This window comes from Vipera berus (genome assembly GCF_964194415.1).
Source record: "Vipera berus genome assembly, chromosome: 7".
NCBI classification, from domain to species: domain Eukaryota; kingdom Metazoa; phylum Chordata; class Lepidosauria; order Squamata; family Viperidae; genus Vipera; species Vipera berus.
Window position 1 is genome coordinate 415269 of NC_138209.1, and position 27549 is coordinate 442817.

Sequence of the window (27549 nt, forward strand, 5' to 3'; positions counted from 1 at the left end):
AACTTTGCCGCAGGAGCCGGCTGCGCCCTCCCCCCCCCACCGGGATGAGCCTGCCGCGGGCGGGCGAGGAGGAGCCGCCGCCGGCCTGGCTGCCGAGCCACGTGCGGGTGGCGGTGGTGCAGGCGCGGGGGCTGCGGGCCAAGGGGGGCCCGGGCGACGCCGCCTTCGTGGCGCTGCAGCTGGGCCGGCAGAAGCACCGCACCGCCGTGGCCGCGCACCGGGGCGGCTGCCCGCGCTGGGCCGAGGAGTGCGCGCTGGAGCTGCCGCCGCCCGACCCGCGCCCGGCCCCGCCGCCCGGCCCGGACCCGCGGCTGCTGCAGCTGGTGGTCTGGCAGCGCGCGCTGGTGGGCCCGGACCGCTTCCTGGGCCGCGCCGCCCTCCCGCTGGCCGCGCTGCTGCAGGACGGCCGCGCCCACCCGGACCGGTGAGTGGCGCGCGGGCTCCCCCGGAACGCCGAGGCGCTCCCGGGCCCGGGGGGGGGGTCGCAGCACCGGACGGGGCCGCCCCTCAACTCCCCGCTTGGCCCGCCGCGCCGGGAAGCCTTTCGGGGTCCGGCCCATTCTGTGTGGGGGGGCCGTGAGAGGAGGCCTCGCTTGACCCCTGGGAGGGGGCACTGCTGGGGCTTCTGGATTTCTGGTCTGGACCGTGGGGGTGGGGGGGCGGAGGTGCAGTTGGGCTGGAAGAAGGCAGGCCAGGCCCTCCCACCCCTCCCCCGCACCAGGGGAATCTTGACCCCAAGTCCATTTTCCCAGATGTTGGGCACATCTGGGGCAACACTTGCAGGTTGCTTGGTCCTACCTGGAAGGCTGCAGCGAGGGCCCCAGCCCGCCCCGGGGCAGTTGGTGCCCTGTGGAGGAGCTGGTTGGCCGGTTTTTGGCAGGCTTTTGGTGGGGTCTAGAAACTGGGGTGGCTCTGGGAGGGTCCAGGGCCGCTGCATCCCTGCCTGGTCTCCCCACTCCGCCAGCCTCTGGGGGGGCATTGGAGGAGCCATGCCCGGGTCTCCCAGAAAGACGGATGCTCCTGCAACCTTGGCAGGGAGGGTGCTGAGCGGATTCCTTCCCGTTCGGTCCATTTGGTGAAGCTGCACAAATGGCTCCTCGCTTTCCCCTTCCTGGTGGCCCCCAGACGGGCCGGACTTCAACTCCCATAGTTCCCAGGCAACGTGGGAAGGTGACTTTTAGGGGCTGATACTAAAAGCCCCCCAGCTTGGCTAGTTGGTTCTGCCGTTACTTTCTGCAGGCGTCCAGTTGGGGCCTCTCGGAGGGGGCTTTGCAGCTTGGGATGCCAGTGTGGGGGAGCCGTCTTGTGGGGTGGCCCCTCCCCTGCTGGATTCCAGGGGAGGGGTTGGGAGTTGACCAGGCCCTGATGGCATTTCTGACCACCCCCAGTGGCACTGCCCTCGCCTTGCTGAAGGCCTCTGTTATAAAGGGAGCCCAGCAGCTGCACCCGGGGCGTGTCGTGTGCTGACTTTGGCCCAGGTTGTGTTTTTGTTCTGTGTTTTGGAATAGCTAAATTGCTCGGTCATTTGTTTCCTTGAATATTTCATGTGGAGTGGAAAGGGCCTGCATTATTGCCCAGAAGGGGATGTTGTGTGGGCCTGCCGGGAGGGCTGAGGTGTGGCTGGGTTGCTGCTGCTGTTGGCGCTGCCAAGGCGTCCTTCCTGCCTGGGGTGCAGTGCATCGGTTGGGGTGACACACCCGCTTGCCCCATAGGAAAGTCCCCGCTCCTCCATCTCCTTGGCTGCCCCTGGCGCAGAAGCTCCTTCTACTCCCTGCTTTGGTGCAGGAAAAGGCCGGTTTCATCACAGGCGATTGTTCCAAATGTCACACAATTGTGTGAACTCGGGGCTGTGCGCTTGAGATAAGGCCGGCTGTTTGTTCTCCAACCACCTCTGGACCCAGCTGTGCCTCATCTGGCACAATCTCTCGGTGGCTGTGACCAGGTTCAGCACGCTCTGTGCCTGCAGGAGCCGTAGGAAGCGGCCTCTCCTGGGATCTGTGCATGGACTGGAGTGGGGGTCCCCTTCAGGTCCCGCCTTTTTGGACATTGTGAGATGAAGCTACTGGAAATTAAGCAACCAAAGTTGCCTTGGAAGAAGGATGGGGTTGTTTCTCCTCTTCTAATAAGATAACTTCGAGGAGGTAAATTTAGGTTGGCACCAGGGCCAACTTCCAAAGAGGGGTGCCGGGGTGGAAGAAACCGTTCCTGCAGCTTCTCACAAAGTCTCCGAAGAAAGCTGGACAGATCACAAGAAAACTGGGTTTGGTGTCATCTCGCCTGATGGACCTCTGGGCATCGCAGTTCACAGACGTCAACACTGAAATGAAAAGGGGGGCTGAGCGGGCGGGGCAGCTCAGCTTTTCAGAGGAAGGATGGCAGGCGCTGGGCCTGGGCACAAAAAGCCCCCTCCTGCAGAAAGTGGGGCTCCCCACTGGGGGCTTCAGCAGCGGAGTCACCAAGCGGAGGGAAGACTTTAGGCTTGGTGGAAACAAATGTGGCTGTGGGTGGTGAAGGTTCTTCCCTTTTATTTCGGGACCTGAGGAGTCTTGCTGGAAACAAACTTCGGAGTAGAGATAACAAAGAGTTTGTGTATCTCAGAGCTGAAATGAAGGGTCCTTGGTCAACCAAGCTCAGCCCCGAGGACCCCCCAAACTTCAGAGCTTTTGGGATCCGGATGGAGAGATGTCCCTTGAGCAGAATGTGTCCATCTCCGTTCAAAGAGGCCAGACGCTCCTTTTGGGCGTGGAAGGAGGCCGTCTGACAGCCGCGGTTCCTTCCCCTGGTTGAGCCGGGGCCTGCCTGGCTTCCGACCAGCGTGGAGCAATTTCCCCTTCTCTCACCAGCTGCTGCTCAGCCTGGACGGCTGCAAGCTGAACTTGGTGCAAAGGTCTGTGGTAGCTGCATGAGCTGTGGAAGGTTTCCTGGCAGTGTTGAGATGTAGCACTAATTAACACACTTTAGTGAGTGCAGGCTTGGGAATGGCCACTGCCCACAATGCAGGAGGGCCTCTGCCATCAGCTGACGCCAGCCTTCCCTTCCGCTAGTTGGGAGGGTTGGCAATCCCAAACCAGCTTTTCTGGAGTGGCCTGGGAGAATAAAATTAAGCTGAGGTTCTCAGGGTGGCTACGGCTGCCATACTGCCTGGGAATTGTAGGAATTTGTCTAAAACCCTAGAAGGGAACCAGAATAGGAAAACTCTTGTTTATGGGGATGACTTGGGCAGCAAAGATAAAAAGGCAGCAATCCATAGCAATTTACAAGAGGTGAGTACAATCCACTGTGACATCTAACCGGTCCTTCCCATCCCAAAAGCCAGGTCCAGAAGGCCAGTGGAGTCCAAACTAATAAGACTGGAGGCTGTTCCCCAATACAGGCACCGTGACAGAAGGCAACACACGTCCAGGGTCCCTCCAGGCCCGTCTGCCTCACCCAGAGGACCTCTGGAGCAGCCTGCCCTGCCGGATCTGGAAGGCAGCTCTCCTTGGCTTGCAAGGCCAACCATCAAGGGGCTTTCTTTGGACTTTATGGCTGAGCAGAGCCTGAAGGATGAAAAGCTGGGGGCCTTAGGCCTTTCTCCTCTCCCAGAAGACCTCAGGCCTGGCCCCCTTGACTTTGGGGGGTGGTTTGGGAGTGCCCGCTGCCCTCGTCCGCTTCCCATCATCTGGCAGCATTGCGGTCTGCCTTGATTCCCGTTGGAGTTGCTCTGCAGATCTGAGGACCGTTAGCATGAAGGGCACCCCGTGTCAGTTCTTAGGGTGGGCCAGGTGGGATAACAGGCGCTGCCCGGATTCCAGGAATACAATTTTATGGTTGTGGGGAATCTCGAAAGCCTGCCATGAGTTGCCTTCTGTCCTTCCTCAGTGACTCATCGGGGTTATCTCCACACCCAGCAGAGGAAGTTGCAGTTTTGTGCAGCTTCTGCCTAAAATATTTTGGAATTAAAGCGGAGAACCAGGGATTCAGTGACTTCATAAGGAATGGTGGCCACAAGCTGCCTGGGTGATTTACGGATTCACTATCAAAAAATTCAGCGTCTCGGAATGTGTGCATTTCCTGAAGCCCACTCGTTGTTCTCGGGAAAGGACCTAAGAGGTCATCGAGCATAACGGCTTGCATCCACCAGCAGCAGCAGCAGCAGCAGCAGCAGCGTTCCCTCTGCCAGCCCTGCTTGATGGCTGTCCAGCCTCTGTGGGAAAACTTCCAGCGAAGGAGGAGAAGCCACGCCAGGCATTAACTGGTTCTTGCGTCATCCATACCTCTGCTCTTTCTTCCCATGAGTTCAGGTCTTCCCACTGGAGCGAGTGAGAATTCTGTATGTCACGGCCCTTCAGGGGTTTGAAGACGGCTCTCGGCCCCCCCTTGCAAACTTCTCTTCGTCTCCCATCTAAATTGAACTCCTGCTTTTCCGTTGCCTTTCTCGGCTCTGCGTCACAGCCTTGCTGGGCACCTGGATGGAAGGAGGGTCTTGTGTCACCCCGATAATCTGCAGCCTTCCACCCACCCAAGTTGGATTGCGGCTTCTGAATGTGCAGGTCGGGGATGGATGGCCTGAGTCTGGTCTGGGGGAGAGAACAGGAGAGAAGCCCAATCAGGGGGAGCCCAGCTTCCTAATAGGCCTGCCGTTATGCAAGGCCTTTGCTGGCCTGGAGCTTCTGTGCAACGGAGAGGGACGGGGATGTGCAGGGGATCGGCCTCTTCCCCAAAGCCCTGAAGAAGGCAGGACGAGAAGCAACGGATGGAAACCAAGGAGAGAAGCAGCCTGGAACCAAAGGAGGAATTCCCTGGCAGTGACAACAATTAACCAGGGGAACTCCCTGCTTCCAGAGGTTGTGGGTATTCCGACATTGGTGGTTTTAAAGAAAAGATTGGACAGACATTTGTCTGACATGGTCTAAGGTCTGCTTGGTGAGCCAGGGGGTCAGACTAGAAGACCTCCAAGGTCCCTTCCAGCTCTGTTGTTCTCTTTCTGTTCTGTCTGCTCCCGTGTTGGCCTCACTGCGACAGGGGCCTGATGAAATAGCCCTTGCACAAGTGCCCTTTTCACTTTAAAAGTGAGCTGTTCTTTGATCAGGAACAATCCCTGTGACAGATAAGCACAGTTGTTTTATAGACGTTCGCTTTTAAGAAACTCAGCGCATTCCATTCCTAGTTGTATTCCATTCACAACATTCTCTTGTGAGGATGATGATGATGATGATGGAAGGGACCTTGGAGGTCTTCTAGTCCAACCCCCTGCTCAGGCAGGAAACTCTACCATTTCAGACAAATGGCTGTCCAGTCTCCTCTGGAGGCAGGTGGTTCCACTGGTTAGTTGTTCTCACAGTCAGGAAGCTTCTCCTGAGTTCCAGGTTGCTTCTCTGTTTGATGAGTTTCCATCCTGCGTGAGCTGCATTGGCTACCAGTTGTCTTCCGGGCGAGATTTAAGGTGCTGGTACTTACCTTTAAAGCCCTACATGGCTTAGGCCCGGGATATCTGCAGGACCGTCTGCTGCCGGGGACGACTTCCCATCGCCCAGTGCGCTCACACAGAGAGGGCCTCCTCAGGGTGCCGTCGGCCAGACAATGTCGGCTGGCGACCCCCAGGGGGAGGGCCTTCTCTGTGGGAGCGCCTGCCCTTTGGAATCAACTCCCCCTTGAGCTTCGGATGGCCCCGACCTCCGGTCCTTTCGCTGCGACCTCAAGACGTTCCTTTTCCATCAGGCTGACCTGGATTGATGATGGGTTTTTAAAAGTTTTCATTTTAACTGTGTAATTAATATTTGGGGCTGTTATTTAATTTTTTCTTAACTTTTGTACTGCTGGTTTTTTATTGTTGTTAGCCACCCTGAGTCCTCTGGGAGATAGGGCGGCATATAAGTCCCATAATAAATAAATAAATAAATAAAATCCGTTGCTTCTTGTCCTGCCTTCTTCAGGCGCTTTGGAGAAGAGCTTGACTCCCTCTTTTTTTGTGGCACCCCCTGAGATATTGGAAGACTGCTGTCGACTTTATGCCCTAATCTTGGTGCAGTTATTTTCCTTCCTCTATTTTTTTGCCTTTTGTCCCAATTTCTGTTTTTGAAGAATAGCTCCGGAGGTAGATGAAACCCAGGGACGCCCACTCGGTTTCTCTGCTTTTGGCCTTCCGTGATTTTAATTTTGTCAGCCGCCCAGAGTGATACTGTGGGTGGCTAATAAATTTTACAAATAAATAAATTGACCTGCTCGAGGAATCCTCCTCGGCATCGCTTGCTGGGGGAGGAAGGGGGGGGGCTGGAAATATTTCTGGTTCCCCCCACCTCACTGGAAGTTCTGTCCCCCGTTTCGCTTTTCCAGCCGTCCTTTCTTCGGAAAAACTCTGTGTACAGAGAGGGGGATTTTATACGACAACTGTTACGGCTTGAGACTTTGGAACCATCAGTGGCAAATCCCCGGGTGTTGTGGTCAGTGTGGAAGAGGGTTTGGGTCGGGGGGGGCAGCCTGGTTGCCCTTTGGACCTCCTGCCGTCTTTCTGCTGAGAGAGCAGCCCGTCGGTCATTCGCGACCGGCGTAGCTTCGGGCAGAGCGTTTCCCACGCTTGTGGAGATTTGGGCCTGACTCCAAAGCTTGGCTGCCTGGGCCGGGTGGCACATGGGCAACGCACAAAATGTCTGCCCTGGGAAGCAGTTGCTGATGTCATGGTCACCAACGTGGCCTTCTGGGATGATTGGAGTGGCCGAAGGGATCCAGTGGCTGAGTGGAAGATCAGGCGTGGGACCTTCCTGCAGGACGTAATGGAGTGGGACCTTCTGGAGCTGCCCTGACTCTTCAGGAGGAGAGCCGTCTCCTGCAGAGGCGTAGGCCAGGGGCACAACAAGAATAACGCTTCTACACCGGGGAGCAGCTTGCCTTGGGCTGGGGAGAACGTCTTCAGCAGCTGCACCGACTGGGAACGTGTCCTGCCTTCACCAGTGGAGGAAGGAGGAGCAGGGCCCGGAGCTCTGGGCTCAGTACGAAAGGGAGGAAGCCGGGAAACAGCTGTCTTTCGCCCGCTGCTGGTTGTGCAAGTTGAGCCTGATGGTCATTGTAATTACAGCACCAGAGGGTGCCCTTTCAGAGAAGACTGGAGGAAAACTTCATTGGGGCAGGTAGAAGACTGGAAGAGAAGCTTGTGGGTGCCCCATGGGTGACCCACAGAAGAGCATTTGGACCATCTGGTGCTGGCAGCCCCGTTCCTTGGTTCAGGGCGACTTGTCATCATCGGCAGGTTGACCGATGGGCCTCTTGGAGCCAAGTGGGACGTAGAGTGCCCAGAGGCCGTGGAAGTAAATCCCGGTCGGATGGAGGCGCTTCTGCTTAGAAACGCTGGCGCTCTTGCCTGCTCTGACCCGGGTGGGAGGCCGCTTGCTCGGAAGCCGCAGGGATCGTGGCTGGGAGATCCGGACTCGCGGGAAGCAGGTGGGGAACGGAAGCAGCCGACCTTTGCTCAGCAAATCTCACCAAAAGGGCTCCACCAGCAATCGGCACCCGGATGAGCAAAGATTCCCTCAAGTAAACAATACCCCAATCAAGGAACTGACAAACAAACCCAACATTAAACAACCTCTAAGATCACACAAACAGCACTGTCGGGGTCTGCCACTAGACTGTCAACTCAGCAACTCCCAACTCCTTATTAGCATTGATGACGTTACCTAGCTGGGTCATCAAGTGCAAGAAAACAACCACACTCGGCGCAAGACTTTTCAGTCCTACCTTTCTTAGCATGAGAATAGACTACTGCTGTATATTCCATACGGGGCGTCCTTTGAAGACTCCCTCTTGGTGCAGCCCCTCTTGGGGGCAAGAACCACCATGCTCACAGAACACGGGTGATGCTGGCTGGATTTTGGGGAGACTTCTGAGCTGCTCATATTGCCCTAAAAACCCCTGCATGGCTTGGGCCCTTGGTGCCCCCTCTGCACCCAGCCCATCCATCCCCAAAAGAGCCCCCAATTCCCATCCCATTCTGGGCGGAGACCCCAAACCAGTGATTTCCATTTAGGGCACTTTCCCCAGAAAAACGCTTGGCGTTTTCTTGCCTGCCGTTTGGGAAATAAAGTGGCGCTTTTGGAATCGCTTTGTGGAGGTTTTAGTCTTTCTCAGGGTTGACGGAGTTGAGACACTAAGGAATGTATTTATGGGCTCGGGTTTGGCTGCTGTTCTGCTGAAATTTGTGTTTATTGGCTTTGGGTTTAACTGGAATACTGTAAGATACACATTTGAGCACGTCCGGTCAGTGCATCCCACGGATGGGGAGGGGCTGGTTTGTTCTGTGGCAGCTGAGAAGTGACAGAGAGGAGGGCTGGCTCAGACTAAGGCTTGGGGCAGGGGTGTCCCCCTAGGGGGGGCCTGGGAATCCCGGAATAACCAGTGTCCAAAGTGTGCCATGCTGAGGTGTTGCCTCCGAGAGCAGAAGAACGGTTGGCCTTTGCCTGCTTTAATGCACGGCACTGTTGGGTCTCTGGCTGGTACCCCACTGGTGAGAAGAGAGAAGCCTGAGCTGGGAGGGAGCCCTCTGCTGCCACGCCTGCCGGCCACCTCGGACAACATCTCCAAGGCGGGCAGCGCACTCAGGATGCCAGGGCCGAAGCCGCCGGGTGGGAATTGGCTTCGCCGGTTCCAGAAAGAGAAGCCAAGCGGGGCCTCCCGGACGCAGGGCAGGGAGGAGAGTAGCAGCCGGAAGGGCTTAGGGTTGGAACCCCACAAGTGGCACACAGAGGGAACGGGGGTCTCTCCTGTCCCTGGGGCGGGGGGACCCGCTTCTGCTTTGCTCGTCTGTCACTCATCTGCTTTGGACAGTGTTGGGGGAGCAACATGCAGGCCTGTCGGAAGCTGTGGGGAGGGTTGTGGGCCCTTGGCAGCCCTGGCCGGAGCATCTTCCACTGAGCTCCTTCTGGGCTATTGGGGGGGGGGGCTATTCAGCGGCTGAGCCAGCAGGCCCCTCCCTGGAAGGAATGGAGCAGAGAAGCTGGAAATTGCAGGCAGATTCTTTGCCAGGTACAGAGGGCCAGTTGAGGCCCAGATGTGCGGGGCCCCATGACATGGCCCCGCGGCCTTTCTCTCGGGCCCTTTTGTGCCTCAAGCAGAGCACCTAAGCCGGCGGCTGCCTGTTCTGGTGCTGCCGGCCAGCCAGATGTTCTAGCGAACAGAGGAGCAGTAAACTGGCCCAACGACTGTCTGTCCGGGCTTTGGAGAAAGGCCTGTCTGAAGTGTTTACAAGAAACCCCAGGCTGGATTGCCGTGCATCTGTTCTCTCCTTCACTGTGGACTGGGGTATTTTGGAAAAAGTGTGATGTTGACGGGCCTCCACTGAGTCATGTGCTGCAAAGTGCTTCCCCACCTTCCCAAAGCTTCTCCAAATAAACATTTCTCTGGAAGTGGGCTGGCAGGGATGAGCTGGGAAAGCACAAGCAGGAGGCCTGCAGGCTGCCCGGGAGGAAAACCTCCTTGGCCCCGTGGCTGGGAGGCAGCTGGGACAGGGATGGGCCCTCTCTCCCTCTCCTTGGCCCACAGCGGGTACACACACACACACACACACACACACACGCACACACACAGAGGCTCTCAGCTCAACCTTTTAGAGGACCTTTCCCATCTATGCTGCCTCAGAGAACATGAGGTAGAAGAGCAAGCAACGATTTATGCAAATAGGAAGACTATGGAAGCAGAATTCAAGGGTGACCTGCCTGGGGCTGTCCTTGAGGTGCGTCCGAGAGCTTCCACTGGTGCAGAGCAGGGCTGAAGGCGCAGTTAATGGTCTCGGATTTCGCATGGGGCACCTCTGCCAGCTGCATTGGTTCCCTGTCTGCTTCCAGGTGGTTGTCAGCTGCGAAGCCCTTGCGATTTGGGCCTGGGGTACTCATGGGGCTGGGGTCTCTCCCCAGTTGTTTCTGCCCATCCCGTCTGGCCTGGCCAGGGATTGCTGGGCCTGGGAGATGGGGCTTTGCTGCCACAGTGCCCAGCCTCTGGAATGTTCTCCTCCTGGCGATTAGGGGGGCCCTGACCCCGCTGGCCCCTTAAGTGATGCCCTATAAAGTCCTGGCTCTGGGCCTGGGGCCAGAATGCGTGAAGGGACCGGACTCCTGGCTGTGCCTCTGGCTGCGACGTTTTCCTTGGCTTTCCTTGATAGGCATTTCAGTTCCTCTAGTTACGATTGTGCTAATGGCGTTTACTCTTCTGATGAGATTTTAAAGATGGTTCAAATATGATGATGATGATGATGATGATGATGGAAGGGACCTTGGAGATGGGCAACTATATAAATTGGGGGGCTGCTGCAGTTCTGCCCTGCTTCGTTTGAAGGGTGGGGGTCAAGATCTGCAGCGCCCCCTCCTTAAGGACTAGGCAGCCTGGTGGTCATTTCCTTCTGTGGTTCTGTGGCAGCTTCTCTGCCAACCTTCTTGCCTGGGTTTGCTGGCGAAGGCTGGCCGGCGCCTCAGTTCTTTGCTGAGCTGTGGGGCCTTTGAATCTGGACATTTTGTCTTGGCTTGTCTTCCTCCGTATCACCTTGTGGGAAGAATTGCTTGCTGAGCAACTTGGCTGGCTCAGGAATTCTGGGAGTTGAAGTCCACAGGGCACGGAGGGGCCACAGTCGCCCACCCCTGGTGCAGGGTGGAGAGAGACAGCCAGGAGCAGTCAGGAATGCTCGGCAGGAATGTGGGCAGAGCCGGGGCAGGGGGGCACCAAAGAGACCCACCCTAGTTTGGGGGCTGCGGAGGGGAGGAGAAGTGGATTTCCAGGCTTTATCGTAAGATGACATTAACAAGGTCTTTTTTGCAAATCTGGGAGTCCATTTCTCTCCTCCCCCCCCTTACTGCCCAAGAAACCCGGGAGGGTCTCTCCTGAGCCTCTGGCCCTGCCTGTATTCCTGCTGTTGCCCCTGAGGTCATTCTAGGGCAACATTGCATCCAGTGCCTTGGCATCTGTTTCACTGGCACAGAGGGGGCGTTTTACGACTGTTGGCACACGGGCAAAGGTGGGACCAGGCAGGGTCTCTGCCACCCCTTAGGGGAACTTGCAAGGGTGGGGGCCCCAGAGCTTAGGGTGGACCCTTTGTGCATTGCCATTGGCGGGAGGATGGTAGATTGCAGCCTGGCAGCTATGGTCCTCCAGCTGGGTGGGTGGGGCAGCTGCTGGCTTTTCTTGGTGGAAATGAAGACCCCCTCCCCTCCCACCACCCTGGGCAGAGCCCTGCTGAGACGGGGGCAGAGGCTTTGCCTGTTTACGGGGTGGGGTGTGCCGGAGCAGAACAGAGGGCCCTCCATGCGGATCCTGGTCAGGGCAAGCGCCAGGAAGAGAAACCCGGGAGAGGGTGGCAGAGAGTGGGGCGCTCTCTGGGCGCTCCCCAACCTCGTGCCCCTGGAGTGGCAGCTTGCAGGCGTCCCTGCCAAGAGGCCGGGCAGCGTTAAGGCCAGGCGGGCTGCTTCGGGGAAGGGCAGCTGGGAGTGAGGGGTCGTGGGGATGTCCCCCGCCCCTCGCGGGGGTCTCTGGGTTGATGCCCTGCCCTCCCTCCTGTCTCCCCAGCTGGTACAAGCTCCACTCCAAGCCGGGCAAGAAGGAGAAGGAGCGGGGCGAGATCCAGCTGAGCCTGCAGTTCACGCGTCCCAGCCTGACGGCCAGCATGTTCGACCTGTCCGTCAAGGAGAAGCCGCGCTCACCCTTCCGGCGGCTGAAGGACAAGGTGACGGGCAGGCGTCGCCACGACCTGGACTCCTCCTCGGCCATCGTGCCCAGCAGCAGCGGGGCCCTGGACGAGGACCTGCTCCCGGGGCCCCCGAAGGAGAAGGGCCGAGGGGGCTTCTTCTTCCGCAGCCAGCTGCACCGCTCCTCCCTGACCGGTTCCACCACCTCCCTGGGCTCCGCCAGCACCCTCTCCTCCGCCAGCAGCCTGGGGGGGCTGGGCAGCGCCGAGGGGATGCCCTCGCCCAGCCGGCACAGCAGCCTCTCCACCGACCCTGCCGGTAAGTAAGCTGGGGCGGTGGGGGGGCAGGGACGGGGCTGTGCCGGCTGGCCTTGGGAGAGACCCTCGGATTCTAGGGTGCCCCCTCCCCCCTCCCGCAGATGTCGCAGCTGCTCCTTTGGCTCTCCCGAGTCAGAGGTGGAGCTGCTGCTCTCGGTGCCCCCCAGGGGGAAGGGATGGGTGGCCCCCTCTGGGTCTCATCTTGGGGAGGAGGGGGCTTTGCCTCTGGGGGCTTTTGGGGGGCCTGGGTGCGAGAGGAGAGACGTTCGTGGCCCCTCGGAAGAGGCAGGGGATGGGGAGCGAGCCCCCCACCCGGGTACTGAGGGTCTGACGGTTATTTCAGCACCACCCAACTTTTAAGCTGGGTGAATTACCCTGTTTTGGGGGGGGCAAAATTACAATTTTTATTAAAGCCGTAAGATGTGGGCCACAAAACCTTCTGAGTTTCAATAAAATGTGTGAGTTGGGAAAGATGATATTTAAAACAAAGGGGGTTCTCCCCATTTTTTGCCTTTGTGGGGCAGAGCAGCTGGGCTGACCACGTCTTCCCTCCCTCCCTCCCTCCCAGGAAGAGACTTTCTGCCCTCCCCACAGCTGACCCACAAGAGGGCCTTCAGCGATGAGGTGGCCCAGATCAACCTGCTGCCAGAAGCCGCGCAGGGGCTGAGGCCCCCCAAGGACCCCTCCTCGGGGTCCTCGCTCTGCATCAACGGGAGCCACGTTTACTGCGAGGAGGCCTCCCCCAAGCCCTCCTTCCTCTCGCTGGGGCCCCCCCCTCCCGCCCAGAGCGGCCCCGGCCAGCAGGAGAGGCGCTCCTCCTCGGTGGCCGGACTGCCTGCTGTCGAACCGGACCTGCCGCCCTGGCCTGCCAGCAGTTTCCAGAAGGGACCCCCGAAAGACCTGCCCCGGTTCATCCCGTCGCCCCCCATTTTGGCGGCGCAGGAAGAAGACAAGCTCTCTGTGAAGACCATCGCCCTGAACAAGCAGCGGGTCCGAGCCAGGAGGGAGGCGGGCCTGCAGGCCGAGAGCCAGCCCGTCCCCATGGCTGCCCCTCTGGCCTTCCCCCCGGAGGTCAGGAGGGTGAGGCCTCAGGAGGAGAGGGGCCACGGCCAGAGCCCCGAGCCTGCCTCGAGTCTGGAGGCTGCAGCTGGAGGGACAGAGGAAGCCCAGAGTGGCCGGCCCTGCCCGCAAGATCCCAGAGGGCCGGTTCAAAAGCCCAGGTGAGCCGGCATCTGTGGGGCGGGAGTGGGAGGTGGCGCTTCTGGGCTCCATCCCTGTTGCTGACCCTTTGCGGGTGGGAGGGAACGCCTGGAGGGGCAGCTGCCTGGGCGGGGGGCCCTTCAGGCGCCTGGTTGCAGAGCCAGGGGCAGCTGCCTGAGGTTGGGGGGTTGCCGGACCTTCCCGGTGCCAGGATTGCCTTGGAGGTCCCCAGCTGCTGGGCAGGATCCAGCTGCTGCGGAAAGGAAGGCCAGGCGGGAGGTGAACCAGGGCGGCACCTGCAGCAAGGCTGCGAGGGAACGTTGCTGTGGCGCGAGGACCTTGCCTCAGCCCAGCCTGAATGGGGCCACAGAGGAGCTGCACCCTGTGGGGACCGCCTGCCCTTGGCCGCTGCCTGGTTGTAACGGGGTCTGTTCTCTCATTAGGGCAGCTGGGGGGGGGCTCTTTGGAAGGCAGCAAAAGGGAGGAGGAGATCTGGGTTGTCTGAAAGGAAATGCTGGAAGGGGGGAGTTCCTGGGATGCAGCCTGCCGAGCATCGGGGCAGGTGGGGGTGGCGCAGATGAAAAGCACCTGAAGTCCACTCTTTGCTGCACCAGTCAGCTTGTGACGAACAGAACAGGGTCCCAGTTCAGCCCGTCACTCTGGATTGCCCCCTGCACAGCTGTAATGGCTTTCAAGTAGGAGACGTGCAGCGCTGGGGTTCTGCTCCTCCCTCGCCTGCTTCCTGCCCCCCCATGTGCCCTCCCCAGGAGCCCCCTGAAGAGTCCATCTTCTAGCAGCGCCAAAAGAGCATTTCCACCTCTCTCTGGAAATGGCAGCCACTGAAATGGAACTGTGGTCATTTCCGGGGCCCTCAGGAGCCCCTGGAGCTGCTCCCGAGGTCCTTTGGAGAAAATGGGATTAAAATGGAGGAGTCGGCACTGCAGGGACTACGCAGCCTCTGTGTAGTGTCAGGCCCCTATTTTGGGTCTGGCAGGGTCTGATCCGGGGCTTCTGTGGCGGGGAAAGGGCCCGCGTGCCCCTGGAGCAGTTTTGGGGGGGAGGGCCCACCACCCCACCCAGAGGGGGTCCCCCATTCCAACATTCTGGCCTAGTTTCATAGATTGGGGTGGAGGCCAGCAACCATCTGCTGGAAAGAGTTCCCACCGCTTGAGCGAGGAAACCAAGTGGGCATTCATACGTCAAGGTGATACGGGGCGATGACCCCGAGCCCTGGTCAGTCGGCCTCCAAGAAGCTACGGGAGAAAAGCTGAGGTCAAATGGGAGCAGTGGCAGCAGCTTCGATGCTTCTGAGGTGGCTGGGCTGAAGCGGAACGATTGCCCGGCTGCTGATGTGCCCAGAGGCCAAAGGGCAAAAGGCATCTGACAGCTGGAGGGGAGGACCATGGCGGAAGACATGGCTCCTTACGGGTCAGACCAGACATGGCTGGACTAGAGGCTGATACACTGGCGGTCTGGCGTGGGTCACCTCATATTACAGCCGAAGAGCAGCAAATCGTCTCCTGTGGTCAAGAAAAGCAGAAGAAACGGAGTAGCCGTCATTAACAAAATGGCGTTCCAGTCAATTCAAAGCCCAACCAACCTTATTCGTACAGGTGGTCCTCGACTTATAACTCTAATGGAGCCTCCCCATTATGGTCATAATTTGTGATGGTCACAAAACAGGTCAGCCACGTGTCTGACCTGATTTTACAAAGTTTTTTTTTGCAGTGGCCATTAAGCGAACCGGTTGTTCACCGTTGTCTGGTTTTGCTGAAAACTGGATGTAAAGGTCGGTTCAGGGAAGCGTCGCAAAACGGAATCACGTGGCCGTGGGACAATGCAGATGGCTGTAAATATGGATCAGTGGCTGCCCAGAATTGGGTCACCTGACCACAGGGGGCGTGGCCATTGGACCTTTGGAACTGGGTCATAAGCATCCCCAGGGAGATGGGTTGTAACTTTGAGGACTGCCTGTATCGCAGCGACCCACATCTATGCTGAACCACAGAAGCGGAGGGAGGGAGGAAGGGTGTGCTCAGAAATTTTCAGCCCAAAGAGCCGCCATCCTGATTGCAGGAGACCGGAGCCAGCGCTCAAATGGGAAGTAAACAAACATCTGGAATGAAAAGAAGATCCGGCTTCAGGGCATCGAGAGGCGGAGGAGGAGAGGAAGTTCAGCCAGGGAGAAAAAAGGATCCGGATTCGTGGCAGGCCCAGCCTCAAGGCCACCGGAGGAGGGGGCCCCCTGCCCACCCACCCCCACGATGGGGGCAGGGAAGGTCAGAGTTTCTGCTGGGCCAGCGGAAAGGAGGAGACCCGCGGCCAGCTCCCTGCCTCCCCAAGGGCAGGAAAGGGAAAGAGGCCGGCCAGGGGTGACCTCGGCCGTATTCCTCCATATCATCACGCGATAGAGCTAAAAATAGACACAGGGGATGATCAGACTTGATGAGTAACCGAAATGATGTCATGAAACAAAATTATTCCTGAATGCTGTTAAGCAAATAAGGGGGAAAGACGGTCGGCGGATAGGTTAAAACCCAAAAGCCGAAGGGAGCAAAAGGCAGCCGAGGCCGAGAGGAAAACTTGCCCAGCTGAAACGGCAAGCAGAGGGTGGGAACTGCAGCGGCCTAGGCAGCCCTTGGACAGCCAGGACTTTTATTTAAGAAGATCTCAGAAATCGAGAGAAACGTTTTCTGCCAAGAGGGAAATGGAAGAAGACTGAAAAAGCAGCAAAGGAAGACCCTGGGCCATTTTGAAGTACTCCGTCTCTCTGGGGAGGGAATCCCAAATTAAAGATGTGTATATGAAGATTAATATAAAAGTTACGCGGTGGCTCGGGTTAGGATGCTGAGCTTGTCGATCAGGAGGTCGGCAGTTTGGCGGGTCGAATCCCGAGTGCCGCGTAGCAGAGCGAGCGCCTGTTACTCGTCCCAGCTTCTGCCAACCTAGCAGCTCGAAAGCACGTAAAAATGCAAGTAGAAAAATAGGGACCACTACGGTGGGAAGGTAACAGCGTTCCGTGCGCCTTTGGCGTCTAGTCATGCCGGCCACATGACCACGGCGATGTCCTCGGACAAGCGCTGGCTCTTCGGCTTTGAAACGGAGATGAGCACCGGCCCCTAGAGTCGGAAACGACTAGCACGCCTGTGCGGGGGAAACTTTACCTTTATATGAAGATTTATTTATTAAGTTTCTATGCCGCACATCTGGCTAGTTCAACTACAGGTTTATCCGCTGAAGCAGAGCCAGACAATCCCGAGGGGGAAGTTAAGTGGGTTTAGAAACCATTTCTAAAAACTCAGCTGCAGCCGTGGTTGAGCTAGTAGCTGAACTGTTTTTCCGTCTCTCTTCGCAAGATGGTGCAGTTGATAAAGCTGCTCGCAACTTGGGCTTGGCTAGCAAAACACAGCTGTGGCCCAGGGCCCAGAAAGATGCCCGGTTGAGGAACACGCAAAGCACCAAAGGGCCCCCCCCCGCTCCTTGCGTTTCTCTCATGCTCACAGATACCCCAGACGTCCCTTTTGGGGAGACAGCCCCCCACCAAACATCCCGATTCACTTTGCCTGCCTCTGCGGAGTAACAGAAAAGGCAGCAGAGTCTGTGATTACACAAAGGCTTTTATCTGTAGATCACAACTTGTGGGTAGTTGTTAAAAAAAGGGAGCATAAGAAGGTAGCTCCATCCGTGTGCCCACAGAAGAATTCTTATAGTGGCCAGAAAAGCCACAATTTTACTGGAATGTGAGGCAAGTAAGCAGCGGAGAATTGTGGAAGGATCAGGCCAAGACCATGGGAGAAGGACCGGCAGAGCCAGGGGGAGGAGTGAAAAGGGGAATCAGCCTGGAATTTTTACGTAGCCACAAAGGAACTAACTCCAAATTCCCTTAAATTGCATTGAGCCTTATCTGCCTCCAAGTGGGTACCGACCATTAGTTGAGAAGATTCCTGCGCACGGCCTTTTTCTGGCCCTCCGGCTCTTCCGCAGAGTCAGAAGTGAGTTTGAGGAGAAGCTCGGGCGTTCCCAAGGCAGGAGAGGAGGCACCCCCGGGGCAGAGAGGACAGGGCCAGGGTTCCATGATGGTTGACCCTCGGTAGGCAAATCCAGCCTGGTCTCAGGCTGTCTAGTGGAGAAGGAGGCCTGGGCTGCCCTTCCCGGCTCCAGGAATGAGGACAGAGGATCTGGGGTGCCTGAGGTTTGCCCGGGGCCCTCCTCCTCCTCCTCCTCCTCGGGTGGTTGGGCAGCTGTGCTGAAGGCAAACGGTCGGCTGTCTGGAGGGAGAGATCTGCTCTGGGCAGGGCCTTCTCCCCACCAGCCTCCTCCTGCCTGTCCAAGGTCCGCGGTGGGGGTGGGCTTCTCTGCTGCCAGAGGGGCTCGTTCCATGGAAGGGCAGAGAGTCTTTGCAGGGGCTGGCACTGCCCGGGTGGTTTTCTGACTTCCTGAGCTAAGCTTCTGTGAATGACTTTGGCAGTGCCCAACTCCCCAAACCTGCATGAGGAATAGAATAAAAGCGTAAAATGAAAAATGGAGGATGTTGGGCCTGAAGGAAGCCAGGGCGCAGGGGGAGCCACGGCAGTCTTGGGGGCTTCAAGGGAGAGTAGAGGCAGTCCCCTGAATCCCTGCAAGGCCCCCACCCCCAATAAAGGGTGCAGCATTATTACTTTTGAGACGGGAAAAGAGGGGACTCTCCGGAGGGCAGGGAATTCAAAGCCATCCTGGGGGGGGGGTTCCCTTGTGGGGGGGCAAGGTGAAAGAAGCTGGGGGGGCAAGCCCCCAGTGGAAAGCCTGTTGGGGGCAGAGTCTGGGAGGGACTGCACCCTTGGAGTAGGCCAGACCCTTGTGTGGGGAGGCCCAGCCTGCCCCCCCCCACCATGAAGGGAGGACCCACTTTCCCCCCCCCCCCCCCCCCGCTGCTTTGTGCTACTTTAAGTTCTCCATTTTTCTGGCTTCTGCAAAGACTGCTGTGGTTCCATGAAGGCACTGGGGGGGCGGGGGTTGTATTGCATGTGTGTGTGTGTGTGTGTGTGGCTGTTGTGGACCTAAATCATTTGTGGCACTGAATTGTGACCAGTGTGTGGTCAGAGTTGGGGGGGGACCCTTCTCTCCTTTTCCAGGGCCTTGCCTCTGCTCAGCCCCAAAGCTGCCTGCCCAGCTGGCTACCTTGCACCCCCCCTTCCTTTCTGCCCTCCTGGCTGCCAAGGGCCCCACCTACAAGACCCCCAGCCCTGCCCCAGACAGGCCTTTCCTTGAGGACTAGCTCCTCCACCAGATACTAAACTTGCTTCCCTGCTCGCTTTCTCCTTAGTTCCCAGCCTGGCCTGCCTGCCACTCCAGAGCTCGCCAAGGACCCCTGGGTGGTCTCTGAGGCTCAGGGCCTCCCTCCCTCCATCCAAGCCGGAGAAGCACAGCCCGAGCCCCTCACCCCACCTGCCAGCCACCTTCAGCCATCGCCGCCTGCTGCCGCTGCCGCCGCTCCTCCTGCACACCCACCCGTGGAAGGGGACGACGGCTTTGATGCCTTTGCCACCAGCCGCCTTCAGCCAGCCGCTCCTGGGCCCGCTCCCCCTCCCACCACGGAGCCCCTGGGCCCAGCAGGGGGGGCAGCTGGCCTCCTCCCACAGCAGGAGGAAGGGCCCCCCAGCCCCGACAGGGTCTCAGGGCAGAGCCCGGACTGGCTGAGCTTCCCCTTTGGGGACAGAGGCCGGGCCTGGAGTGGCTCTGGGCAGGCCTTGCTGGCCAGGGGGGCATTCGGGGCGGGAGCGAACTCTGCCTCTGAAGCAGGAGGCCCCCGAGAGGAGCAGGCCCAAGGGGAAGCCGCCCCTGGCCAGAGGGTGGAGCAACTGGGCTCCCCTGTTGCCCCAGATGTGCCCGAAGAAGCGCTCAGCTGCACACCGGAGAGCTGCCCAGGCAACCGGACCGTCTCCTCCTTGGCTGAGCCCTCCTCGGAGCAGCTGGACTGGGGCCGAGAGCAGCTGACGTTGCCCCGAGGCCCGCCGACTCCCCACGCTGAAAGCAGCGAGCCCTCTTGGCTGCAGTGGGAGCCCGAGAGGGGGGAGGCCGCGGGGGCCGAGGAGGCTGCCCCGACCAGCGGAGGCCCTGCCCAGGCGGAGCAAAGGGGGCCAGCACAGACTGAGGCGCCGAGGGAGGCAGGGAACCCTCCTCCAAAGCCGGCCAGGAGGGTCCCTCCTCTCCAGCTGGCCGAGGAAGCCAGTGGGGCTGGTTGGGGCACACCGGAGAGCCCACGGCTGAAAAAGACAGACCTAGAGCCCCAGCAGCACCTCCCTCCCGTGGGGGCCGCTGGCTCCCCTCCGGCGGCTGCCGTCTCCCTGGTGCCGGCAGTGATCATTGGAGCCGGCGTCTCGGGGGACCCCGAGGACCTCCCGCTGGCCCTTGAAGAGGCTCAGGGGGATGACAAGCCGGGGGCCCAGGAGTCGTCTTCAGGGGACCCCATCTTGGCCGCAAACGAGGGACCCAGCGAGGAGGCCCTGTCATTCTCCACCTGCTCCTCCCAGCTCTCCTTGGGCGGATTAGGCCTCTCGGGGGTCCCTGAGAGTCCTAGGCAGGATGGGGAGACCGGCTTTGCCCCCTGGGGACTGGAGGGTGCCTGGCCGACGGGGCTGCCCGGCTCGGCCTCGTTGTGGGACTCGGAGAGATTCTCCCAGGGCCCCCCCAAGCCGCGGGTTGAGCCCAGCCCGTCTTTGCCGTTCTGGTCCGCCTTGGAAGAGCCGCGGGGGCCGCTTGGAGCAGGCGCCAGCTTGGAAGCCCCATCCGGCCTGGGGCAGAGCAACCTGGCCCCTGGGCTGCCCCCCTTGCACCCGGAGCACGAGCCGGACCCCCCCTCAGGAGGGCCCCACGACCAAGCCCTGGACTTCCGGAAGGCTTCTTTCTGGCAGGGGGGCCGGGGGCAGCCAGAAAGCGAGCACGAGGACCCCGTGCTGACCCCAGCCAACCCCTTTGCCCCCTGGGCCGCCCCACCGCCACAGAAGAACCCCTTTGTGGGGTTGACCGCTGCAGAGGTGCCCTGGGCCCAGGCTGCCATCCTTCCGCTCTCCCCCACAGTCGACGGGCAGGGCCTCGGGGGGCTTCCTGCAGCGGCCGACCCTCCCAGGCAGCTCCGTTCTCACAGCTTCTCTGTGGAGCTCCCGGTGGCCCCCAGCTGGCCCGGCCCCCGGCCCTTGGCCTTCTCCACCCCTGCCTTCCAGCCCCTGCCAGGCACCCTGGACTGCCACCTCCCTTCTGCCCTGAGGCCCCCGGGCCCTGGTGGAGGGTCTGCAGCAGGTGGCTGGAGCGGGTCCCCCCCGTTCCCCTTGCTCTCGCCCCCCAGCACGGATGCCTCGGCCCCTTCGGTCCTGCCCGTGGAGATGCTGCCGGCTCAAGACGCCCCACACCAGCAAATGGCCAGGTGAGGCTGGGCTCTGTGCCCAGGTGTGTGTGTGTGTGTGTGTCTCCATGCTGTGTGCGCTACTTTGCAAGTGTGTCATTGCCTCCCATCTCTGCCTGGGCCCCCTCTGCTGATTTCTTTGGCTGAGCCAGGCTGTTCTCTGTGCTGGGGTCCCTGGGCGGGGTGTATTTCTGGCCTCCCCTCCCCATTTCTGGCTTGAGTCGGCTTCCTGGTTCCCAACTGAACAGGGCCATCTTCCTCCCTGGCGGGTGGGGGGCTCTCGTGTGCCAAGGCCGGCCCCCCTGATGATAGTAAGTGCCACCACTTCTTGGTCAGGGGAGAGGTGGAAAACCTTGGGGTCCCTGCCTCCCCAAAGGCTTCTGAGTGGGGAGCTGAAATAACCGGCATTGCTTGGCAGGGATGGTGCCCAAGGCCAGGGTGGCTGTGGGCCTGGATTGCCAGCCGGGGAGGCCCCTGCAGCCTTTGGCTTGGAGGCCGGAGTCCTCACCCTCCAGGGCCTTTCCATAACAGGAGGCCTGCGGTGCTCCGCATTCTTGGCCCAAAAGGCCAGCTGCTCTGCAGGCTGGGGATCCTGGGGATTGTAGTCCCCCCTGCCTCCAGAGGATGACCTGGGTGCAGCTGTGTTCCAGTGGCTGAAGGGCTTCTGAGTGGGTGCAGAGTGTTCCCCCTCCCCACAGCCCAGCCTCTGCGGCTGCAAGTGCTGCCCAGCCAGGGGAAAGGAGGGCAGTTGGGGTTCGGCCTTTTCAGATCCACCCCTGGTTGTGAGAGCAAGTGCTGCGATTCTTAACAGAATAACGGAATTGGAAGGGACCTTGGAGGTCTTCTAGTCCACCCCCCCGCTCAAGCATCAGGAGACCCTGTGCCATTTCAAACAGGTGGCTGTCCAGTCTCTTCTTAAATCCCTCCAGCAATGGAGCGCCCACAACTTCTGGTGGCAAGCTGTTCCACTGGTTAATTGTCCTCACTGTTAGGAAGTTTCTCCTTAATTCCAGGTCGCTTCTCTCCTTGATTAGTCTTGCACAGTTGCACAGAGGGTCCAAGGATGGGGGGGGGGGCTTTGGTTGGGCCTGGAGAGCCAGGACAGGGCTGCCCCTGCAGAGAGTGGCATTTCCTGGCCCCGGGCTCTCCTGCCCCTTCCCCACAGGGCCTGTAAGGGGAGGGCTAGGAATTCAGCGGCTGCCTCCTGGTTGTGGTGGCTGGCCTTAATGCCTGTGTCTTGCCTGAGTCAGTCTCACTAATGCTGGATGTCCCGTGTGTTTATTTAATCTGTTTGTACTGCTTGACAAGCGACTCTGGGTGGCTGAGAGAGGTAAAACATCCAGTAGAAGGGAAAAAATAAAGATAATGAAACGAAGGAAGAAGCCTGCTGGTCAGGGCCCTGCGCCCAGCTCTTCCTCAAGGGCAGCCGGTGGGGGAGCAGGAAAGCTGCTGAAGTCAAAGGTGAGAAAGAAAAAGGAGGGGGTGGCTTGTCCAGCTCCGTCTGGTAGGAAAGTGCCAGCGGGTGAGGGAGGGAAGGGCCCGTCCTCGGCCAGTTCACTTGGGTTGCTCCAGGCCAGGAATAGGGTGCCCTCCTGTCCCCCCCCACTTCAGGTGCTGCCAGGGCTGCTGACCTCTGACCTCTCCCCTTGGGGGGCGCATTCAGCCCACTGACCCTTGCAGCCCTTGGGGGCGAAAGGCCGATCCCTCAACTTCCTCTGTCAGAGTCATCCCTCCTCCCACAGTTATTCTTAATATAAACAGAAAGAAGAATGGAAGTCACAAAGTTTAAAAAAACCCACAAAGTTTAAAACGGAAACGAATCAGAAAAAAGATACGTTGAAATAAATGTAAAATAAAAACCTCAGTTTTATAAGAGGCTAGTTTTCTGTATTAAAAAATGAACAGGATTTAATCCAGGATTTTAAATCAAGTGTGATAGAATGTTTTCATGAGCGTTAAACTATTTTTAGCTGCAGCCCTAGCATGCTCAACCCCCGAATTCTTCATGTTTAGTAGATTCCAGATGTTGAGGATATCATTCCTTTTCACCTTTTATTCTTGAGCTATCAAACTGAAATCACACCTGTTGCAAACTGAAACCTCATTCATTCATTCAAGTCAGTCACTCCTAAAATATTAACGCTTCCGGTGTGTAAAGATTTCATACTGTCCTTCCTTCGTATCTGCTGGAGGGTTCTATTCAAATGAGAAATAAAAACATTTTAGTGGTGTTAATTGCACCTTAAGACTGGAAGATACTAATTCAACATTTTAAAATCTCTTTGCTTTAGTCCAACTCTGTTATTGCCACGTACAGCTGAATACACACTGAGTTCTGCTTACAAATTAACTGAAGCTCCGAAATTCTTTTCCAGCTGCATCAATATTTTTAAGCGTTCCAAATGTTGATTTCAGCCCAAGCTGTAAAGTCAAAAGATGTTTCAAATTAATATCTATGTCCTAACTATAATTTGTGAACAGGTTTCAAAACATTCTTGGATTTGTGCCGTAACAAACAGGTTAATCTTTTAAGATGACCCCAGACTGTTTTGAGATTTGCTGCAACAAATTTAGCACAGCTGTCTGGAGGAGCTAGGATGGTGGCTTCTCTGGAATTACCTTGACTTTGGCAAAGTGGTTGGGGAGGCTGCCAGCAGGTGGCGCTGGTGCTGCACAAAAAACTCAGCCTGCAGTAAGTTGGGATGGGGGGTGGGAACCCCTCATCTGTGGGCTACCAAGAGGGACTTGTAGGGATGATTACGCAGCCCTGGAACTCTCTTCCCCCTTAAAAGGGGGCTCCCGGGTGCCGATGCAGCTGCCCACCTGGGTGCCCCCCCCCGGGCCTGGTTGGGGCTGGGCTGAGGTGGGCCGGGAGGATCTTGGATCAATACAGGAGCCGTCTTGGCTGCCCTCCTGCGAGGCTCTTGGGGAGGTCCTTGGGTGGTCAGAGATGGAGGAGGGAGGGAGGTTCCCGGCCCTCCCCTTTTGCTTGCTTGATCTGAAGGAGGAGGGGGAGGGGCACCTTCCAAGGGGGGGTGGGGGCGCGCAGGCCAGAGGCAGCCCAGCCCAGAGCTGGATGGAAGAGGCAAGATAGGCGCTTCCTGCAGCCTCCCAGGGTGTGTTCATTATTGTGAGAGTAGTAAAGGCTTAGTCCGGCAAGCTTCCGTCCACATAGTGTGAGCAAGTAAAGAAGTGACCTTTGGCAGAGTTGTCCTTCTTGGGCCTGACACTGGGAGCTTTCTACAGCCTGGTCCTCATGGAGGTTTCTCCATAGCTTTGACCGGGGATGGTGTTTCTTTCTTGGCCCGAGAGGAGAGCGTAATGGTGCCTCTGCTTTCTTGCAGTCCGCACCCAGTCAAGCCCATGAGAAGCACCTACGCCCCAGAGTCCCCGCGCAAGGATGAGCCCCGCCAGGCTTGCAGTCCCATCCAGAGCGCTGGCCAGGAGCGGCTCAGGCCCGAGTCTGCCATCGGCGGGAGCTCCGCGGCCTCGGTGGTGCAGCTGGAGAAGATTGAGCCCAAACAGGTGAGCTGGTGGCTGAGCCGCTGGGGACAGAGGTGCCCCTGGGGAAGTCACACCTGAATGCCGAGAGCACACCAGCTTGGCTGAAGCTTTGGCGCCTCGGTCGCGCCCCGGCCAGGAGGAGGCCACTCTGCGCCCTTTCTGGGCTCCTTGGCCAGGCGCAGCTGCTCATTGTTGGAACTCTGGGCATCTGACTCCCCCCTCCCCCACACACCCTGTTGCCAGGAGGCCTGGCCTAGTTGCCTGCTACAGATTTTCAGTGCCCCCCCCCCAAGAACCTCTTGGCTCCCTTGGCACCTGTCACGAGGCCTGCAGGCTTCCCGGGCAGCCCCCCCCGGGGCACCTCTGCCCAGGCTGCAGGCTCTGGCAAAGGCCTGAGGTTTGGGGCCCCAGGTACGGCGGGAATGCTGGGCAGGGAGAGGATGGAGTCAGGAGGGTCCCTCTCCCTGCCCAGCGGTCTTCTGGGGTGGGGATTGTGGGGAAGGAAAAGGAGCCCTCCGGGGGGAGGGGGACCCTTGCCAGGCACAGCCCACCAGAGCCACAAAGGAGCCATCAAAGTCGCTCGCAAGACTCCCCCCCCCCCCCGGCTGCTTTCCTCCCTTCCCGGGGAAGGTCGGGATGAGGCTCTTGGCTCTCGGAGGAGGTCAGGCGTCCGGCTGCCCCCCCCCGACTCCTCCTTCCAGCCCATCGGGCAGTTTCCCTCTGTGGCCCTGGGAGTCCTCACCCCCTTCTCTCTCTGTCTCCCCCCCCCCCCCCCCGTCTCTCCAGAGCCCCCCCGCCAAGTACCACCACCTGACGCGGGAGGAGCTGCTGCAGCTTCTGCTGCGCCGGGAGGCCGAGCTGGGCAAGAAGGAGCAGCAGGTGCAGGAGCTGGAGGGCTACATCGACCGGCTGCTGGTGCGCATCATGGAGCAGTCGCCCACCCTGCTGCAGATCCCCCTCGGGGAGGGGGCCAAGGCCACCCAGTAGCCCCCCACCTGGAATCCCCCCCTGCCTGCCTGGGTTTGGTCCCCTCCCTTTGGTGCAGATAGCAGCCCCCCCACCCTAGGACGCCCAGCTTCCTCACCTCCCCCCACCCCCAGCAGGGGGTCTCCGGGCTTCAGACTTGTTGGCATCACAGACTTTTCTTGGCTGGGGGGGGCCCTGCAAACCTCCTGGCCCTTCGCAGACTTTGTCACCTTAAACGCCCTGCAGTTAGGCAGCTTTTGCCGCCCACTTATGCCCCCTTCCCCCTGAGCTGAAATGGGAGTCTGCATTGGGGGGAGTGAAGGGAAGGGCACCGGTGGCTGGCCCAGTGGACAGCTCCTGGGACATACGCTTTGCCTTGCTCCATGAGGGCTAGTGTCTTCCTCTTGATTTGAGAAGCATTGAAGGCGATGCTGGCACGCAGCACCTGGGAACCAGCTGGAGCCTTCCCCTGCCGTCTCTTGGGGCCTTGGGGTGCTCTGCCTGCCCCAGAAAAGTACCAAGGGCTGGCTGCGCATGCCCAAAGCACCCACGTCTGTCCCGTTTCTGCGTCTTCCACTTGGCTCGAGTCACCCTAGCGAAAGAAGGGGCACAGCTGCCTGAAGCGGTAATAAGAAAAACGTGCCTTTTTGACACCCCCGCCTCCAAAATTTGGCCTGCATGTGAGGATGGGCACTCTCCTTCTTTACTGACCCCAGAGGGAGGCTTTTTTAAGGCAGGCACAGATGCTTGAAAGTCGGGAGGAATGCCTTAGCTCCTGGGGGGTGGCAGTTGGGGGGGTTGGTCCCTGGTCCCCTTGGCTGCCTAGAGGTTTGGGGGCCTTCCTGGTAGCCCGGCTCCCTCGCCAAGAAGGCCTTGGGGGGGGGGCTACTGAAGGCCTGAAGCAAGGCAGCCCCGATGCCCACCACCACGAGGGAAGTCAAATGAAAGGAAGCCCCCGCACGCCCCCCCCCCCATCCACCCTCAGGAAATGGCTGGGCAAGGAGTCTCCCTGGATCTTCTTTCGTCCTGTTGCTGCCAGATGTTTTCACTGCTGGCCCCTTAAGCACTAGGTGCCTGCTGCTGCTGAGTCCGGGGGGGGGGCAGGTGAGGGGGCACCACCAGAAGCTTTCAGAGAGCGGGCAGGGCTGGCGATCCTAGGCTGAGAGTGGCCTCTGTCACCCTTGAGCCTGCGGTGAGGGATCTCTCTTGGATTGCCATCCCGAATTGCCGGCCATCTGTTGAGTGGACCCCGTCTCGGAGACCTTGGCTGGACGTGGCCTGCCTTTGCTTTGGAGAGGCTCCCAGTGTGCCCCCCCTCCATCTGGAAGTAGCCACATCACCCCCACTCCCGTTGGGGAACTTTTTTTCCATCGCAGTCTCTGCCTTTTCCTGCGTGGCCTCTGGAAGGAAGCCGGGGTGGGGGGTGGATCTTGTGTTAAGTGCTGTTGATGATGTTTGTTTAATAAACGTTTTGATTCTTTTCTGTTTTAAGCACTTTAAAGACAAAATAAAAATGGTTGAATTGTTGCTTAGACAACTCTCCTTTGTGTTTCCCAATAGCCACTTTCACAGGTGTCCTGACTAATTTTCACACACACACACCCACCCCATTCCAGGATCCCCAGATTTCCACTGTAGGGAGTGGGGAAGTGTCCAGCTGAAGGGATGGGGGGGGGATGCCCTTTTGAGACTCTGCCCCATCTTGAAGATCTTTCCCTCCAGCAGCCCAGGCTTGGGGGCTCCACAGGGTGGGCTGGTTTCTCTCGGATGTTTTTTGGAAACCGATCAAAGAGAAGCAACCTGGAATTAAGGAGAAACTTCCTAAGAGTGAGGACAATTAACCAGTGGAACAGAAGTTGCCTCCAGAAGTGGGTGCTTCATCAGCGGAGGTTTTTAAGAAGAGACTGGACAGTCACTTGTCTGAGATGGTATAGGTTCTCCTGCTTAAGTGGGCTGGACTAGAAGACCTCCAAGGTCCCTTCCAGATCTATTCCTAACTGGCTGGGGGGGGAGCACTGCTCTCCCCACCCCCTTGTGCAGACTGCCCACCCCTGCAGAAGAAGCCGAGGGGCAGAGCTTGGAGGGCAGAGCCAGGCAGGGCTGGAGAAGCTTCTCTCCAGGGTGGGGGCTGCCTGCTCCGTCTGGTCCCCCGGCTTTGCTGGTGGGAATGGGATTTTCCTTCGGGGGGCTTACCCCCTCCTCAGAGTCTGCCAGAGAAATTACATAGAACGCATCCAGGCAGTGCATGGCTACGTTCGAGGTAGGAACACGAAGGACCCTTGTGTCACGCTTGGTGGGCTTTGTAAAAAAGCTAAAAAAAAATGGCCCATGCAAACCTTGATGCAGGATCCTGATACAAAAGACCAACGTTAAACTGAAACCAGAACTTCTAGGATTGTTGGATACGTAGTTAGAAGAGAGTCAATATATGGCTGCCCTGGAGAGGTCATTTGGCACGGCCCACGAGGGGGGGGGGGCTGGTGAAATTGGGCAGATCTAGCCGAGATGGGTAAACTGGCGTCTGATTAGAGAAGAAGCCACA

General features: G+C 58.7%; 1 protein-coding gene across 1 annotated transcript; it reads left to right on the plus strand.

Annotated features, from left to right (window-relative positions):
- Window positions 1-26534, plus strand: RAB11FIP5 (RAB11 family interacting protein 5). The gene is made up of 6 exons (XM_081333260.1): window positions 1-424; window positions 11524-11960; window positions 12528-13179; window positions 18462-20558; window positions 23882-24062; window positions 24828-26534. The coding sequence occupies exons 1-6, from the start codon at window positions 45-47 to the stop codon at window positions 25026-25028; spliced, it is 3948 nt and encodes a 1315-aa protein (XP_081189386.1). The 5' UTR covers window positions 1-44; the 3' UTR covers window positions 25029-26534.
- Window positions 26535-27549: the final 1015 nt, after the last annotated feature.

Coding starts and splice junctions, on each gene's coding strand:
- RAB11FIP5 (XM_081333260.1), top strand. CDS start 45: ATGAGCCTGCCGCGGGCGGGCGAGGAGGAGCCGCCGCCGGCCTGGCTG. Junction 13,180..18,461: donor GGGCCGGTTCAAAAGCCCAG/GTGAGCCGGCAT, acceptor CTTTCTCCTTAG/TTCCCAGCCTGGCCTGCCTG. Junction 20,559..23,881: donor CCACACCAGCAAATGGCCAG/GTGAGGCTGGGC, acceptor GCTTTCTTGCAG/TCCGCACCCAGTCAAGCCCA.